The following is a 19,410-nucleotide window of genomic DNA, read 5'->3' as shown; positions in this document are numbered from 1 at the left end:
TATGTGTTAGTATACTGTATTGGTGTTTTTCCTTCTGGCTTACTTCACTCTGTATAATAGGCTCCAATTTCATCCACCTAATTAGAACTGATTCAAATGTCTTCTTTTTAATGGCTGAGTAATATTCCATGGTGTATATGTACCACAGCTTTCTTATTGATTCGTCTGCTGATGGACATCTAGATTGTTTCCATGTCCTGGCTATTGTAAATAGTGCTGTGATGAACATTGGGGTACATATGTCTCTTTCAGTTCTGGTTTCCTCAGTGTGTATGCCCAGCAGTGGGATTGCTGGGTCATATGGCATTTCTATTTCCAGTTTATTAAGGAATCTCCACACTGTTCTCCATAGTGGCTGTACTAGTTTGCATTCCCACCAACAGTGTAAGAGGGTTCCCTTTTCTCCACACCCTCTCCATCATTTATTCTTTGTAGACTTTTTGATAGCAGCCATTCTGACTGGCGTGAAGTGGTAACTCATTGTGGTTTTGATTTGCATTTCTCTGATAATGAGTGATGTTGAGCATCTTTTCATGTGTTTGTTAGCCATCTGTATGTCTTTGGAGAAATGTCTGTTTAGTTCTTTGGCCCACTTTTTGACTGGGTCTTTTATTTTTCTGGAATTGAGCTGCAGGAGTTGCTTGTATATTTTTGAGATTAATTCTTTGTCCGTTGCTTCGTTTGCTATTTTCTCCCATTCTGAAGGCTGTCTTTTCACCTTGCTTACAGTTTCCTTTGTTGTGCAGATGGCCTGTTTAAAGTCTTTGTTAACTTTGTACTTTCTGTAACAAAGAATATAGAATAAATCTTGAAGTTGGTAATTTATCTCTAAAACTGTACACTAGCGTATCTAATAACTTCATCATATTCTATGAACTTAAAATACAGAACAAGTTTATTCAGTATATTTCAAAATTGTTCATTCTGAGGAATCTAAGTAGAAAATAAGGTACACATTAAACTGTGGACGTTAAGAAAAGGTATGAATGGAATCAGAATAGCAACAGTAATTTCAATACTTAAAGTGAAATTATGGTACAGATCTATTGAGAAGTGACCAGACAAATGTCTTATTTCATTTCATGAGCTTTAATTTTGTGAATTACAATTCTAATTCAGTTGATCGTAGGAGGAACTGTGGTCACTTTAAACCACTGAAGTGTATAAAATAGTATTTATCATATGAGAGTATTTTTTTCATTAATTTACTGTAAATTATTCCAACCTAAAATTCATATTTTGGACACTTTTAAAATTTTTAATATTCTATATCTTTATTTCTAAGAATGAGAAAGTACTTTTTTTCTCAAGACTTATTACTTGACTCTTGTAATTTTTTTAAAGATCTCATTGTTTTATCCAACATATTTTAAAAGAGAGATTGTTAAACCAATAATATCAGATTCTTCATCTTTTTTCTTTCATCTTAATCTGCCCCATTGTCAAAAAAAATGTTTACCAAAAAAGTGATAATAGAATCAGGGTCTATGATGAAATGAAAAAAATTTTTTCTATTTATTTTGATCTTTTAGGTGTTCTCTTTCATAGCCAGTAAACTATCTGAACTCTTAAATGTTTTGGAATCATTTATATTTAGTCACAAAGTTAAAGTAGCTTTACATTGTAGGAAGAATTTCTGAAATGTGTTGTTTTTCACCATTGTGAAAGACCAAAAGAATAGTTTTGAATTTGTGCATATCAAATTTGAAACTGAGGTAAAGGCTAGACTTTGACCCATATAGATCTTAACTGAAATACATATTTTTAAGGGTACTGAGTTAAAAACTTTTAAATGTAACTGTTTTCAGTAGTTCTGGAATTGTTTAGATGTAGTCAAGACTTCATGATTTTTTGTTTCATATGTGATACTATGATACATATAATAAGGAGGAGCAGATTCTCACCTTAGATTACATTTCAGTTTTTATAAGGACAGAACAAGCATTGAAATAAAAAATGGTAGGCATATGGTGTTAATATTTTGGGGAATATATTGTTTAATATTTATGTCCAAAGAACAAACTCTATGAATATAATATATTCATTGCATTGTTCGTGCACAATATTCACTTGAAACTAAACACTATTCTTAAAGAATCAAAAATTTTAAGTATAATTTAAGTGTGAGTAATTATTGTTGCTATACTTTCATGATGATTTTGAAGCAAAGCATACAATGGTTAAGTCTAGAAGAAGATACAGTTTATGATTTGATGTTGTCTTCCATTGACTCAACAGGAGTTAAAAGTATTTACTAAGGTTTTATTTTTATGATTTCTAAAATGCCCTTTTTATAAGATAATTCAGGTGTTTTCTCTTTTTTAGATACTAGATTTCGTATACTAATTGGTTTAGATAGGCTGACACTTAATTTGGAAACTGTTGTTTATGGCAATTTATTTTATGAATACTATATATTTTATGTTCTAATTTTTGTTATTAATTTTGCTGTTAGGAGTTAGCTTAAAATCTTGAACATGATGGAAGATTATTTAATTTTTTTCACAAATCACTTTAAACCTGAAATATGAGTTTTACATATATATAAATTGAAATCTGTGACTAGATTTTTATATAATTATGATCATGTAGTGTATCTGTCTTGAATTCTTTTTTCATGAACTATACCACTTTTAATGGTTGCATAATAGGTTATTAATTGAATACAGTGGGTAAGTGGTTAACACATTATTTCACATTGCACTAATATTAATGCTTAACACCCACTAAATGCTACTGGTACTTTTTGGCTGAAATAGTTTCCTCTTTATATTTTACAGTAGATGATGTTGGGGAAAAATTAGAGCATATGGGGAATACACCATTAAAAATCAGCAGTGATGGTTCACAAGAAGATGTTAAAGAAGATGGATTTGGTTCAGAAGTAATAAAAGTGTATATATTTAAAGCCGAGGCCGAAGATGATGTTGAAATAGGTATAAATACTAAATTTATTGCTATAATGGTTAGGAATTAGAACTTACCTTTTCTGGAAACTATTCTTATACTGCCTTCAAAGTGCAACTTTTTAATAGGTTTCTTTGGGGATGGAATATTTTTAAATTATATATATAAATGTAAAATTGTATATAAATATATAAATATGGTACAGAACAAATCACTCTTAGGTTCTTTCAAACGTGTAGAAGATTCCAGTTGAGATTTCAAAACATGAGTGGAGGGAGTTTGGTTTAGAATAGGAAATTGTGAGTATTTAAGGGTAGTCTAGAGGCAGGCTGCTTGGATTTTAATCGTAGTTCTACCATTTAGCTGGCCTTTGGTGAATTACTTAACCTCCTTCTATGTCAGTTTCCTCATCCATAAAATGGTCATAATGGTAGTAACTACCTTATGATATTATTGCAAGGATTAAATGGGTAAATACATGTAAAAGACGAAGTGCTTTGCACATACATTGTTATTTCTTAGTAATGACTGATATTTTTTTTAATGACTGATAATTTAAAGTGAACTTTATATGATAATTAATTCTCTTGACACTTAGAATATGTGGGGGGAGTATTTTTCTAAAGGAAAATATTTTAATATATCTTACTTATTATAATATAAAGTGTGCTCAGTCATGTCCAACTCTTTGTGACCCCAGGGACTATAGCCCACCAGGCTCCTCTGTCCATGGGATTTTCCAGGCAAGAATACTTGAGTAGGTTGCCATTTCCTTCTCTAGGGGATCTTCCAAATCCAGGGATCGAATCTGGGTCCACCTGGGAGGAAATTATTCCATGATGCTTACTGATTTTGATACATGTTTTAACTTTTAAGGTGGAACAGAGATTGTCACAGAGAGTGAGTACACCAATGGACATTCTGTAGCTGGAGTGCTTGACCAGAGCCGAATGCAGCGGGAGAAGATGGTTTACATGGCAGTTAAAGATTCTTCTCAAGAAGAAGATGATATCAGTAAGAAAAAAAATGGCACTGTAGTGACTCATCCATAGCCATCATGCATTCTTTTCTGAAAAAAGCAATCTCAGATTTAAGCACTACATAGTAGAAAATATCAATAAAATAAGTCTGACCCTTTGCTATAATTAAAAGGGAAGGGTCCTTTTGACTATTCATGCATATGTGTATTGTTCAAGTGAGCAAACATAAAGATATTGTATCTCAGATACTTGGGATACAGAGATCAGCAACATACGGTTCCTGACTTTACTAGAGCTCACAAATACGTAGGTAATTACTGAGAATCTACTTTGTGTGTGTGTTGCATGTGTTGCATATATTATCTCATTTAATTCTTATAACTCATTTCTGAGGTAGGTGGTATTATCCCTGTTTAATGGAAGCAGAAAATGCTCAAAGAAGTTAAGCAGTTGCCCATGGTCATCTAATATTAAATGAGGAAGATAGGATTTAAATTCATGACTGCCTAACTGCTGCCAGGGTTCTTTGCACATGGCAGTGAGCACTGTTGACCTCTCTCTGAGTTTAGCAGTGGAAGGGCTAACTGGTTATTTCCTTCTGCTGCTGAGGCATTGGCTGAGTAAGTATTCTTCCAAGTCAAGCCACCAGGATTTTTACTTATTATGCTGCTGATGATCTCTAAGTAGTTGCTGCTTAAGGTTTCTTGGAACTGAGTACCACACAGGGTGAAAAAAGCTCCTGACATTTCCTTTCCTGCCATAGTACACATTTCCTTATAAAGACATTTTGCTTTCTTCCTACTTTCTCCTCACCTCAGTATAGGAATGCAGCCCTTCCCTAAGGCTTTTTCTGTCTTCTTGTCATGCTGAAACAAAAACTACTTTGATTTGCCCTGGAAGAGCAAGAGCCTCCCCTTGAGTGCATTACCTTGACAATACTTAACTTTACCTGTACTACACTATGATCCCCACTCCTCAGATTTCCTTCCCTAGCATTCATAGGGAGCTGAATTCCAATCCCAAACATGAATAATATACCACAGCTGAAAATGTCAAAAACAAATGAATCTAGGGGACTTTATTAGAAAAAGAATTTCTACTTGATCTCTAAATTCTTTACTTCTTTTTTATTCATTGGTCAGTAAGAAGGGGAACAATGGAAGGTGGGAGACTTAAGCTTAGGTTAGCTGATGCCAGAATTCCATGGGGATGTACAAAATTTAGACCAGTGTCTCCTTCTGGTTAATTGAAAGAAAGGAACCTAGGAGAGGGATACTTTTCTCCCATATTTTTTCCACATTTTTCAAGTGAGTAGAAAATACCACTGTGTGAATTAAAGGAAAAGCATGGATTCAAGCCAGTTTTCTGTTTAACAGATTAAATCTAAGTGGATTATTTCACATAAAATAAACTTATTGACCCTCTAGGTTTAAATTTTTTTATACTAACACTGTATTTTTTAAAATATCTAGCTTAATGTTTTTGTCTTCAGTAAGGTCTCTGAAAATCCTGCCTCTTAACAGGTGTCCACATAGCCTTGAGCACCAGCATTTTATATTATAACCATGTATATATATGGTTTTCTTGCTTTAATTTTTAATTCTTCTTCAGTTACTAGTATTTTTGACAATTTTTTAATTGCATGTACAGTACTGCATTTAAGTTACTACATTAAGTAGGATAGCATGGACCACTTTCTAATAATTGATTCTATGGGAAATGCTTCTGAGTTCCAAAGAATTATCAACCAGAATTATGGAATACAATTCTTCTTATAAATATGTAATGCCCAATGGACTGTAAAATCAGTCAGTATATTTTAAGCACACATGTTTTATATAAATTGAAAGTCATTTTCATAGGATTAGGTTCTAAGAGGAGGGTAAGAATTTTGATAAATTATTGTCTCCTAGTGGCACTAGCCTCCCAAATGCCTAATATAATTTTTAAATTTACCAAATTGAAATCTTGAAAGATAATTATTTGGAAATTTTTACCCATTTAGTAAATATTTGGGGTTATAAACAAACAATTATTTCTAAAATTTAGGTTGTGCTGAAATAGCAGATGAAGTATACATGGAAGTCATTGTAGGGGAAGAGGAAGGAACTTTCCCTGAGACTCAACTTGAGCACTTTGATGTTAATAAAACAATTGTCCCTATTGTCTGGGCTGTGGTATATTTTTAACTGTTATTTTTTAACCTGACAAGTACATAACATTTGATCAGCCTTTAGGTCATTAAATATGCTATGCTAGTCACCCCCATGAGTTGGCTAATACTATAAAATGTTTTGCTGTGGACTGATTCATCTCAAGTTACTTACATGATTTTTATACCACATATCTGTTATTTAAAATGAACTTTGCTTAATGCATTTTTTTTCAGTAGGGTTTATTTTATATCCTACCTGTATAAGTGAGCAGCATGAAAGTTTAATTTTTCTTAAATAGGAATGTGCTTTGAAAATTGGTCCTTCCTCTTTTGTACTAACACCATAAACAATAAGATATTGGGCTTTGAAAAGGAACAGAAATCTAGGTGTGCTCTTCTAGGAAGTATATAATGAAAGGTAAATTAATCTAGTTATTTTTTCCCTTTCTATTTGATCTCATTCCTACTTAATTTTCAGGATGGTCCAGGTATATTCTTTATTTTGAAAAATTTTGTTGTTCAAATGCATTAATTTATCTTTATTTTTCAAAGTTTCATTCATTCAGCAGTCATTTGTTGAGCATTTTCAATTTTGAGGGTATTCTGCAGAAATATCTACTCTTTTTTTTAAATTAAAAACTATAATTTAATTGTAAATCAAGGAGTCTTGTTTTCATTTGCATAGTAAGAACAGCTCCCATTTCCAATCTTTTAATTTACTTTTTATTTGGAAGAAAATTGCTATACAATATTGTGTTGGTTTCTGCCATACAACAAAGCGAATCAGTCATAATTATACGTATATTGCCTCCCTCTTCTCCCTCCTGTCCCCCAGCCCCACTCCTCTAGGTCATCACAGAGTACCAGGCTGGGTTCCCTGTGTTATACAGCAACTTCTCACCAGCTGTCTCTTTTACACATGGCAGTGTATATTTGTCGAGGCTACTTTCTCTGTTCATCCTACTCTTCTCTTCTCCCACTGTGTCCACAAGTCCATTTTCTATGTCCGTGTTTCCATTCCTTCCCTGTTAATAGGTTCATCAATACCATTTTTCTAGATTCCATATATATGCCTGAATATACTGTGTTTATTTTTCTCTTTCTGACTTACTTCACTTTGTGTAACAGGCTCTAGGTTCATCCATCACACTAGAACTGACTCAGATCATTTCTTTTTAAGGCTGAGTGATATTCCATTGTATATATGTACCACATCTTCTTTATCAATTCATTTGTCAATGGGCATCTAGGTTGCTTCCATGTCCTAGCGATTGTACATAGTGCTGTTGTAAACATTGAGGGTACATGTGTCTTTCTGAACTGTGGGATTGCTGGGTCATATGGTAGTTTTATTCCTAGTTTTTTAAGGAATCTCCATACTGTTCTCCATAGTGGCTGTATCAACTTACATTCCCACCAACAGTGCAAGAGGGTTCCCTTTTCCCCACATTCTCTCCAGCATTTGTTTGTGGATTTTTTGATGATTCCCACTCTGACTGGTATGCGGTGATACACTTACTGTAATTTTGATTTGAATTTCTCTAATAGTGATGTTGAACATCTTTTCATCCATTTGTTGGCCATCTATATGTCTTCTTTGGAGAAGTGATCTGTTGCCCATTTTTTGATTGATCATTTTTCTAGTATTGAGCTGCATGTGCTGCTAAAGTGTGTAAACTTTAGAGATTAATCCTTTGTCAGTTGTTTCATTTAAAATTATTTTCTCTTATTCTGAGGGTTGTCTTTTCATCTTGTTTATTGTTTCATTTGTAGTGCAAGAGCTTTTCAGTTTAATTAGGTCCCATTTGTTTACTTTTGTTTTTATTTCCATTATTCTCAGAGGTAGATCAAAGAGGATCTTGCTGTGATTTTTATTCAAGAGTGTACTTCCTATGTTTTCCTCTAAGAGCTTTATAGTTTCTGGCTTTACCTATTAAGTCTTTAATCCATTTTGAGTTTATTTTTGTTTGTGGTGTTAAGAAATATTGTAGTTTCTTTCCAAGTAGCTGTCCAGTTTTCCCAGCACCACTTATTAAAGAAACTATCCTTTCTCCATTGAATATGCTTGCCTTCTTTGTCAAAGACAAAGTGCCTATAGGTGCATGGGTTTATCTCTGGACTTTCTATCTTGTTCCATTGGTCTATATTTCTGTTTTTGTGCCAGTACCATACTGTCTTCATGACTGTAGGTTTGTAGTATAGTCTGAAGTCAGGAAGGTTGATTCCTCCAGCTCTGTTTTTCTTTTTCAAGATTGCTTTGGCTATTTGGGATCTTTTGTGCTTCCACAGGGTCTTTTGTGCTTCTGCACAAATTGTGAAATTGTTTGTTCTGGTTTTGTGAAAAATATATTTGTAGTTTGATAGGGATTACATTGAATCTGTAGATTACTTTGGGTAATATAATCATTTTCATATTGTATCTCTCCATCTGTTTATGTCATCTTTGATTCATAGTTTTCTGCATATAGGTCTTTTGTCTCTTTAGGCAGGTCTATTCCTAGGTATTTTATTCTTTTTGTTGTAGTGGTGAATGGGCTTCTTTGATTAATTTCTCCTGATTTTTCATTGTTAGTACATAGGAATACAAGCAATTTTTGTGTACTAATTTTATATCCTGCAACTTTATTACATTCATTGCTTAGCTCTAGTAATTTTCTGGTGACATCTTTAGGGTTTTCTATGTATAATATCATGTCATCAGCAAGCAGTGAGAGTTTTGCTTCTTTTCCAATCTATATTCCTTTTATTTCTTTTTCTTCTCTGATTGCTGTGGCTAGGTCGTCCAAAACGATGTTGAATTGTAGTGGTGAGAGTGGGCACCCTTGTCTTGTTCCTGGTCTTAGAGGAAGTGCTTTCAGTTTTTCACCACTGAGATTAATGTTTGCTGTGGGTTTGTCATGTATGGCCTTTATCATGTTGAGGTATTGATCCATCTTTGCCTACTTTCTAGAGAGTTTTTATCATAAATGGGTAATGATTTTTGTGAAAAGCTTTGTGAAAAGCTTTCTCTGCATATATTGAGATGATTATATGATTTTATCTTTCAATTTATTAATAATATATATCACATTGATTTGGGTATATTGAAGAATCCTTGCATCCCTGGGATCAAGCCCACTTGATCGTGATGCACGATCCTTTTAAAATGTTGCTGGATTCTGTTTGCTAGAATTTTGTTGAGGATTTTTGTATCTATGTTCATCAGTGACGTGCTTAGTCACTCAGTTGTGTCCAACTCCTTGCAAACCCTTGGACTGTACCCGCCAGGCTCCTCTGCCATGGGGATTCTCCAGGCAAGAATACTGGAGTGGGTTGCCATGCCCTCTTCCAGGGGATCTTCCCTACCCAGGGATTGAACTGAAGTCTCCCACATTGCAGGCAGATTCTTTACTATCTAAGCCACCAGGGAAGCCCAAGAACACTGGAGTGGGTAGCCTATCCCTTCTCCAGGGGATCTTCCCAGCCCAGGAATCAAACTGGGGTCTCCTGCATTGCAGGTGGATTTTTTACCAGCTGAGCTACCAGGGAAGCCCATCATCAGTGATACTGGCCTATGATTTTCTTTTTTTGTGGTATCTTTGTCTGGTTTTGGTGTCAGGGTGATGATGGCCTCATAGAATATCTACTCAGGTTTGATATAGAAAGTAAGGTTTTCCTATAAATTAGTAGTTCCAAGGATGTTCACAGCAGCCCTTACTTTCAGTGTGTGAAATTATCTAATCTATGGGAGTGGAAGAACTCAACAACAAAAAGTTTAATCCAAGGAATGGTGATTGATGTAAGATTTTGTAGATGTGATCCATTGATAATTGTTATACTCAGTCTATCAGTTTTTAATTTGTCTTTTTTTTTAAGGAGATGAAAGAAGAGTTTCTCGAAGGTATGAAGATTGTCAGTCATCAGGTGAGAGAGCATTATATGTGAGATGTAAGTTAAGTAGCTGGTTTTGTATATTCTTGGTAGATAAAGAGTTACTAGTTTGTGTGTACAGACCCATTAGACTCTTATTTGCCTAGTCAAGGAATTTTATTTAGAGACGTAATGTATGTAATTCTGTGAACGCAGTTCATTTTAGATTTACCTCAGGATTTCCCTTGAGGTCCACTGGTTAAGACTCCATGTGCCCACTGCAGGAGGTGCAGATTTGATTCCTGATTGGGGAACTGAGATCTCACATGCCACACGATGTTGCCAGAAAGTAAAAATAAAAAATTTCTTTTTCAAGGTACAAATGTCAGGCCACTTACTGCATGGGCCATAAAAGGTTACTATGAAAAAAATTATAGAAATTTTTCTGACTTGAAAATAAAAATTGCCCATGATATCAGCCATTTGTTAATGTTCTCCTTAGGATGGAACTATTTTCTTAATTTCTGTGCAGCCAGTAGATTTATATAGATGTTACATAAAACTCATGTGTCAGCTTAAGTATTTTTTAGTTTTAATATACTTCATATAGTGTTTTTTATTCCATGCTTGATAGTTATTTTTATTTTCTTACACAGGGGGAATAAAGTATCTGACTATCTTGTTTCTAACCTTAGGAGGTTTTTCACTCTCTAAATTTAAATATAGATTTCAGGTGAATTAATGAGAGACATACATATCATAGCATTTAAGCTAAACAGTATCTTGGGCTACATTTTTAAACTAAATTGCATAACACAAGAGATTGTGAGAACTGATATTTTATTAAGTATTTTGTATACACTGATTCCATTGAAATTTTGGTAAATTGCCTGTCACATTTATCTTAACTCTTAAAAAATCAATCTTACTACTTTTAAACATTAAGTAAACCATTTTGAAGCATAAATACAAGAAGTTGTTGTTTGTCATGTATTATACAGTTACCATGATTGTATTGGTTGTCTGACATGTATAAATTAATTCTTTGCTAAATCTCTTTAATTTCATCAGCCTTCATTAGTGAGAAAATTGAGCTGATGTAAAGATTTTGTTCATGGTCATAAAATTCAGTTTCTTACGTTTCATTTACCTGATCAGTTTGTTCCTTTAGGATGAATAAACTGGGATATTTTAAAGTTAATTTCACATGGTATCATATTTTTGCATATTCACTTGAGAGATGAGTGTACTTTGTGAAATTTAGCACTTCAATGGCAATTGAATGCCAAGTTTTCTCTAGTAATTCATCTAATCAAAATGAAAAGAGTATAAATATATATAGTTTAATGGTGTATTGATTTTTTTCAGGAAATACTTTAGACTCAACATTAGAAAACAGAAGTAGTACAGCAGCACAATACCTTCAAATCTGTGATAGTATTAATACAAATAAAGTACTTAAACAAAAAACCAAGAAGAGGAGAAGGGGAGAAACGAGGCAGTGGCAAACAGGTAAAATACTAATACATTGCTTTATGAATATTATAATTACTTGAAATGCAGTAGTATTTTTTGTAACCTGAGAATATAAGTCAGTTGTTTGTAGTGTAGTTAGTCCTACTCTCATATACTTGTGTTTTATCTAAATAGTTGTTTTTTTTAAAAAATGTTTTACTGTTACTTAGCAAATCTGTGCTTGTTTGCTTTTTATCCAGGTGATGTTTTTTAAAAGAGAATTTTCAGGTTGTTACAAAATGCATGTGATATAGCATTTTGGCAGATAAATGGTCTATAGTAGAGTGCTGCTCATTATGTTTTAGCGTGCTCAGTTCATTCTCTCAGTCATGTCTGACTTTGCGACACCATGGACTGCAGCACACCAGGCTTCTCTGTCCATCACTAACTCCTGGAGCTTTACTTTATTATAAGTTGCGTTTAATCTACATCTTGTCTTACAGGGTTTTATTCTACTAGTATACTCACATTGTGAATGTCAGCTAATTTTGCTATCTTTGTTGTAAAACCCTTTTAAAACAGTCTGGCCAAATGTTCCAACTTCCGTTTTTGTTTTTTTTGTTTGTTTGTTTGTTTGTTTTAATCTAGCTGTTATAATAGGCCCTGATGGACAACCCCTGACAGTGTATCCTTGCCATATTTGCACAAAAAAGTTTAAATCCAGAGGATTCTTGAAAAGACACATGAAGAATCATCCTGATCATTTGATGAGAAAAAAGTATCAGTGTACAGATTGTGACTTTACAACTAACAAGAAAGTGAGTTTCCATAACCATTTAGAAAGCCATAAGCTTATAAACAAAGTTGACAAAACCCATGAATTTACAGAATACACACGAAGATACAGAGAAGCTAGTCCATTGAGTTCAAATAAACTTATATTAAGAGACAAGGAGCCGAAGATGCACAAGTGCAAATACTGTGACTATGAAACTGCAGAACAAGGACTGTTAAACCGACATTTACTGGCTGTTCACAGCAAGAATTTTCCTCATGTTTGTGTTGAGTGTGGGAAGGGCTTTCGACATCCTTCTGAACTCAAGAAACATATGAGAACCCATACTGGTGAGAAGCCATATCAGTGTCAGTATTGTGTTTTCAGGTGTGCAGATCAATCAAATTTGAAAACTCATATTAAGTCTAAACATGGTAACAATTTACCATATAAATGTGAGCATTGTCCCCAAGCATTTGGTGATGAGAGAGAACTTCAACGCCATCTGGATTTGTTTCAAGGACATAAGACACACCAGTGTCCTCATTGTGACCATAAGAGCACCAACTCAAGTGACCTTAAGCGGCACATCATATCTGTCCACACTAAGGATTTTCCTCACAAATGTGAGGTCTGTGATAAAGGTTTCCATCGCCCTTCTGAGCTCAAAAAGCATAGTGATATCCATAAGGGTAGGAAGATTCATCAGTGTAGGCACTGTGACTTTAAAACATCAGATCCATTTATTCTTAGTGGTCATATCCTTTCAGTTCATACTAAGGATCAGTCATTGAAGTGTAAAAGATGCAAAAGAGGGTTCAGACAACAAAATGAGCTCAAAAAGCATATGAAGACTCACACTGGAAGGAAGATTTACCAATGTGAGTATTGTGAATACAGCACTACAGATGCATCTGGCTTTAAACGACATGTGATATCAATACATACAAAAGACTATCCACACAGGTGTGAATTCTGCAAGAAGGGATTCCGACGACCATCAGAAAAAAATCAGCATATTATGAGGCACCACAAGGAGGCTCTTATATAATAAGATCAATATAAAGAAAAGCTATTTAGAAAATATGACATGCTACATGGGAAGATAATTTCACAAACTGTTTCACCTGGTTACATAGCTTGATATTAAATTATAAATTTACATTCTTTTTATTAAAGATCTTAATGTATTTGAATTGAGAGGGGATCTCATAGCCCTTTGAAATTACTTAAAGAATTTAAGGAGCACCATAGAATGGTTGCAGAAAACCTTATTGTCTATTTAATGGTATAAACATAATTCAACTACAGAGGGGAAGAGCAAAGACAACCACTTTATTTGGCTGATCATACTAGAGACAAATCTTTCTGAAAAGATCATATCTAATTAAGGAGTGATGCTTTGCTTTGGCAAACAAGTCTCACTTTTATGCAGTTTTAGAAATGGGATGGAAAAATAAAATGCAGTCATCCATCAGTCACTTAGTCACTGTATCTTTATATGGTACCTGGAAATTGAATTCCAGAAATGGCAAAAGTTTTGTGTATTCATTAAAAGAAATTTCACTGAAAAACAGGTTAGATTAATTCAATACTATTTAGAAGGATTTCAAAGCTACTAAGGTTTTATTACAGGATAGGATGTTTAAAATACAGCATTCTGTACTGAAGTCTAAAGATTAAAATTCCCCTTTTTTCTGATGTTCAAGTTGATTGATGTTCAGTATGGCATATATGACAAAAGTATATTTGAGTCAAATGTGGCTTTCTAAAATGGACGCAACAGTAATGTTGCAAACAAAGCTAGCACTATATTTCTTAATGATATTAAGATTAAATTGAGAGAACACAGTTTTCTTAAATATTTAGTTTTTTTAGGACAGTCATAGCAAGTATGATTGTTCCAGTCTTACTTGCTCTAATGTTTAAAGGTGCAATTTTATGCCATTATTGAAAATTTTGATTTTTAAAATCTATATACCATATTATTAACATACATTTTCAATGTGAGGCAGTATTTATGCAGTATTTAACAAAACACTATGCTGCCAATAGAGCTTGAAGGTGGATATTCAGTTTACATTGTATAAAATATGCATCCTTTTAACAACACTTTATGTTAGCATGCTGCAAATCAACATGGCGCTTAATATAAAAAGCTGGTTTAGGGAAATTTAATGAAAATCCTGTTCATAAATGTAATGCATATGATGTGTACTTTTAAGTTTTAGTTGCTTCATGTTTACACTCAGCTGTTCAGTATAATTAAAATGTAATTTTACTCCATGCTATATTGTGGCTTTGTGTTTTAAATAATGTTCACCTTTCTGTTTTTGCACCAGGTAAGAATCAGTTCCTTGAGAATAAATTTTTTATCTTTCTTAATTCAGAATATTAAATTTGGAAAATCTAAAGTTGTGTGTCATGTGGTTGTAAATGATGTACACGCTGTAAGATAAGATTGTCACTGTTAATGTGGGATTATTATTTCTAAATGTTACTCATTGAAATGAGCATACAATAAAAAGCATTTATTGCACTTAAAGGCTTTATGAGTTTATTTAAAGTTGTGTTATAATGTCCATTCTTGCTTTCAAGACTTTTTACTTGAGTAAAAAGACTTTTTACTTTTTACTTAAAATTGCTCTTAGGCATTTTTTGTCTGCAGTTTAATGTTTTATAGAATTTTGTGCATAAAGGCTTTATGAGTTTATTTAAAGTTGTGTTATAATGTCTATTCTTGCTTTCAAGACTTTTTACTTAAAATTACTCTTAGGCATTTTTTGTCTGCAGTTTAATGTTTTATAGAATTTTGTGCATTAACAACATGAGCTAGGAATTTAAACAGTTATGATGGCTATAGCATGATTATTCCTCAAAATTTTTTGTTAAAACCATGATGGAATGCTTTAAAGTTGCTCATCTTAAGACTTGAGACTTAGTATTATAGGGAAAACTAAAAATTCTTAGCCTGCTTAAGTAACATGATCCTAAAAAATGAATCTAATTATGTTCCCATAGACGAATATACATTCATTAAGTCAAGGCTTTGAGAAAGATTCTGCAAATGAGCATAGTAGTCAGTGTTCAGTAGAATTCATGTACCTAGATATATAGCACTGTTGCTTAAGACTCTGTCAGTTGGGTTAATTATTCTTTAATGATCACTAAGAGAAAAAGCCATTACATGTTAGACCAGTGTTTTAAGCTTTAATGTCTATAGTTTGTCTAGGGATAGTGTTAAAATACATATTCTAATTCAATAGGTGTGAGCTGGGGTCTACTATTCTGCATTTCTATCAAGCTGCCAATGTGTTAACCACCAATAGAAATAGTGAGGTGTTAGACAAAGCCCTCCATGTAATTCTGGTACACTTTGGCAGCTTTGCTTAAACAATTTCGAGTGAGTATAATGAGGAAATCCATACTGAGGACTTGGCATTTGAGCTGAGACTTGAGTGCCAAGAAGAAACCAGTCATGTGAAGATCTTGTGCAAGTGCATTCAAGGCAGAGAAACATGCAAATACAGACAACCTGAGATGGTACAAGCTTTGGCTGCATCATGGTGAAAGGAACTGATAATGGATGAGACCTGTGAGAATTTGAAATAAGTCAGAGGGTTTTAAGGAAAGGAGTGATGTGATTTACATTTTGAAGATCATTTTGGAAGCTGTGCGAAGAATGTATTGTAGAGAAGCCAAGGGAAGCAGGGAGCCATGTGAAGAGGTTATTCCATTCATTCATGGCTACAGTGGGGCTGAAGAAAAGCAAATGGATTCACTTATTAATTGGATCTAGAAAACCTCAGCCAAGATAGAACAGGTAAGAATTCAGCCCATGTTACAAACAAGAGATTGCCTTTAAAAATGCAGATTTTACCCGGACAGGCCTATTTTATATGACAAAAAAATGAAGTCAAAGTACCTTCACAAGAAGGAGGAATCATTTTGGAATTACTAAAAGAATAGGCACTTTTCTAGAACAGTTCAGGGTCATTATGTGGAAATGGATTTGTCTGATTGTTACTTCCAAGTGGCCTATACCATGATAGGAAAATATTAAGAATTATTCAGGTAGAGCTCTCAAATTCAATTCATGTCTCATACAGGAAAACCACCAGTTTGAACCTTGACCTTCCCTTAAAGAAACCTATGACAACTTTTATTGCAAAAAAACTTTCAACCATATACAATATAATGAACCCCTATATAGCCATTACCCAACTGCAGCAATCATTACTTACATGGTCAATTTTGATTCATTTCTACTTTTCCTTACTCCTGCTTTAACCCACCTACACCTCATTGGTTTACTTTTATTCCCTATTGTCTCACTGGCTTATTTTGAGGTAAATCCCAGGCATACTTGTTTGTTTGTTTGTTTGTTTGTTTTTCAATTATTTTTATTAGTTGGAGGCTAATTACTTCACAGCATTGCAGTGGGTTTTGTCATACCAGGCATAGTTTTAAAGGAAGATATCACACAGTTCCAAATATGCTTACTTCCAGAAAAAGAAGACATCTCACATGAAGGCAGGGGAACTAAACAATCCTCTTGGTCAGTTCTTTCTAGTTCCCTTTATTATGAGAATTGGCTAGAACTGGAATTCTATCAAAACTAAGGACTCATAAGATTTCATTTAGAGAAAATGCAGAGCTAGATTAGAACCCTATAATATCACAAGATAATTCCACCCTGTCTTACTAAAAGAATTGGCCTGTAAATATGATACTGGTTAACAAAGTTCTCTTAGAACCTTGGAACCTCTTAGATAGGAACTGCCTATTGTTATTGGCAATCTAGAGGCCCTATAAAAGAACTTCTAGATTTTGTAGGGTCAAGGCTCTAGCACTAGGTATCTCAAAAATGTTCTCACCTGACTTGTTCCAGTTGCTAGGACTCTCTCTTTGAGCATTACCCAAGTAACTATTCCAAAGGAAAATCTCCATTTTAAAATTTGGACCAATTGGCAGTATTGGAACTATTTAACCCATAATGTAACTCCCAGCTACCCAGTCTAGATCCCAGCCTCCCCATCATAACATAACTGGCACATCAGACCCCTTTAGGAAACTACTTCAAAAAGCTTATATATTCTCCCATTTTAAGAAATTGGTCTGATTTATTATATTTTGGCACACTTGGGGAAGGAGTATTCAATACTGATTGTGTTAGCAAACCAGCTATTAATGTGTCATAAAGTCTATCCCTTGACATAAAAAATGTCTGGAACATAAACTTTAATAATAAAAAAATGGGAAGGAAGCCAAACATAAAGACTCTGGACTTAATATTTCATATACAAGAGACTGATCCAAGACTACCAAGACTGCCTGGCTATCATGTAATTATGTCATATTACTATTCCAGTGTTCCTCTGTAGGCTCAAAGGTGGTATGTCTTGTTTTGTCACTAAAGATTAATGGTTTTATAAGACAAATGTGGTTTATTCTGTTATTTGTTTTTTAAATATATTTTATTTATCCTAAGATGGATAAAAAAGTACTTTTGCATTTTTTACTGGACAAGTACCATGGAAATCCAATAAATTTAGTAATGGTGTCTGGTGGGGGAGAGAGACCTTGCAGGTAAGTCTTTTCACAGCTTATTATTTACTTTCATGGGTATTATGCCTACACGATGTTATCTTTGTGGATTATAATAATGAGAAGTGAGAATGGCTTTTTGTTAAAGTGATCTAAATTGAGTGGTAGCATGCAATTTTTTGAGCTTTATTTTGTTCCTTTTGTACTGTTTCTGTAAAGACAAAGTATTACAGTTAAAACATTACAAAAATGGGAAGAATGTTTTATGGCATCTAGTTATGAACTTACTGAATTATGGAATTTAGAGGACTAGGTTTGTAAGTGAGGAAATTCTCATTTTAAGCAGAAACCTGCATCAATGAGAGGTCCAGCTATGTTAAAGTGTTGTCTCTAGTAATCCACATCAGAGTTTTCTATTATGGTGCTTGTTAGCTCTAACATAAGTATTCATGTGAATAGTAACTTTCTGACCAAAATGTACAGCTAAGCTAAACATCCATACTGCATTTTTCCTACTAGGACTTCCACAAAAACCACATAGATACATATTTTATTTATACACTTAAATTAACTTTGCATGTCATTGCACAGTCTCCATTTTATTCAACATCTAAAGTAAAATATGCTGGAACAGAAATTAGATAAACAGGCATTCCTCACCTGACAATATCTGCAGTTTTCAGAGATAAGCTGTGTGAAACTTAGGAGAGGAAAACAATCACATGTTTCTATTGAACTTAATAAAAAATTTGAAAAGAAATATATACATATAACTTTGTTAAGTATAATAATTACCTTGTTATAACCCCCATTCTCTTGCTATGCATGGATCAAGTGAGCCCAAATTTTGGGCACTGTTATTTTAATATGAATATTTTAGGAAAATCACATTCTAATTTTAAAACAGCTATGGTAGCACTTTTCTATCAGGCTACTAAAAACCTCCACTTACATAATGTATAATGGGGAGATAACAATTTTGTTACAGTTACATATATGAGTAGTTAGCAGAGGAGAAATTTCCCTGTTGTTCCTATACTAAGGGAAAAAAGGTAAGGACTATATAGCTCATTCTGTTACAGAACACTAATAAGATTAGAATTGTACCAACCCACATTACAGAGCTTAACATTTTAGTCAGAGTATTAAGAAAATAAGACTTTTTGCTTCATATCAAGACTAACTTGAATATTTGTATAAATATTAAAAACATTTTTCTTTTCATTTGTGGTTTGATTCAGTATAGTGCCTCATATGTTCCTATCTTAACAGTTTCTTAGTATAATGGATAATTATTAGAATATAAAGAATGACAGAATTATATATAGATATTTGCAAAGACATTTCAGTGCAAAACCTCATTCACATATAAATCCAGATTTATTTGTTACCTTAATCTATACTTTGTCAAATACAAACATTTTAATTTTTCTTCATTTATTTTTATTAGTTGGAGGCTAATTACTTTACAATATTGTAGTGGTTTTTGCCATACATTGACATGAATCAGCCATGGATTTACATGTGTTCCCCATCCGGATCCCCCCTCCCGCCTCCCTCCCCATCCCATCCCTCTGGGTCTTCCCAGTGCACCAGCCCTGAGCACCCATCTCATGCATCCAACCTGGGCTGGTGGTCTGTTTCACCCTTGATAGTATACTTGTTTCAATGCTAAACATTTTAATTTTTGCTAATTCTTAACTTTAAACAAAGGGGTTGAAATTTTAAAAGTTCATTCATAT

General features: G+C 33.6%; 1 protein-coding gene across 8 annotated transcripts in view; it reads left to right on the top strand.

Annotated features, from left to right (window-relative positions):
- The window catches only part of ZNF711 (zinc finger protein 711), a 28,568-nt gene extending 13,902 nt beyond the window's left edge, over window positions 1-14,666 (top strand). For 7 of the 8 annotated variants that reach the window (XM_043896475.1, XM_043896480.1, XM_043896474.1 and 4 more), the window contains 5 exons: window positions 2,781-2,936; window positions 3,784-3,921; window positions 9,898-9,945; window positions 11,260-11,403; window positions 11,995-14,666. In XM_043896475.1, coding sequence (XP_043752410.1) covers window positions 2,781-2,936; window positions 3,784-3,921; window positions 9,898-9,945; window positions 11,260-11,403; window positions 11,995-13,172 — 1,664 coding nt within the window. In that variant the 3' untranslated portion in view covers window positions 13,173-14,666. Of the gene's footprint in view, window positions 1-2,780; window positions 2,937-3,783; window positions 3,922-5,936; window positions 6,071-9,896; window positions 9,946-11,259; window positions 11,404-11,994 lie in introns of all 8 variants that reach the window. The other variant, XM_043896482.1, reaches the window with a different exon arrangement.
- Window positions 14,667-19,410: the final 4,744 nt, after the last annotated feature.

Source organism: Cervus elaphus, chromosome X (assembly GCF_910594005.1).
Source record: "Cervus elaphus chromosome X, mCerEla1.1, whole genome shotgun sequence".
Classification (NCBI taxonomy): Eukaryota; Metazoa; Chordata; class Mammalia; order Artiodactyla; family Cervidae; genus Cervus; species Cervus elaphus.
Note: the sequence above shows the minus strand (reverse complement) of the source record. Positions and strands in the feature narration are given on the sequence as shown.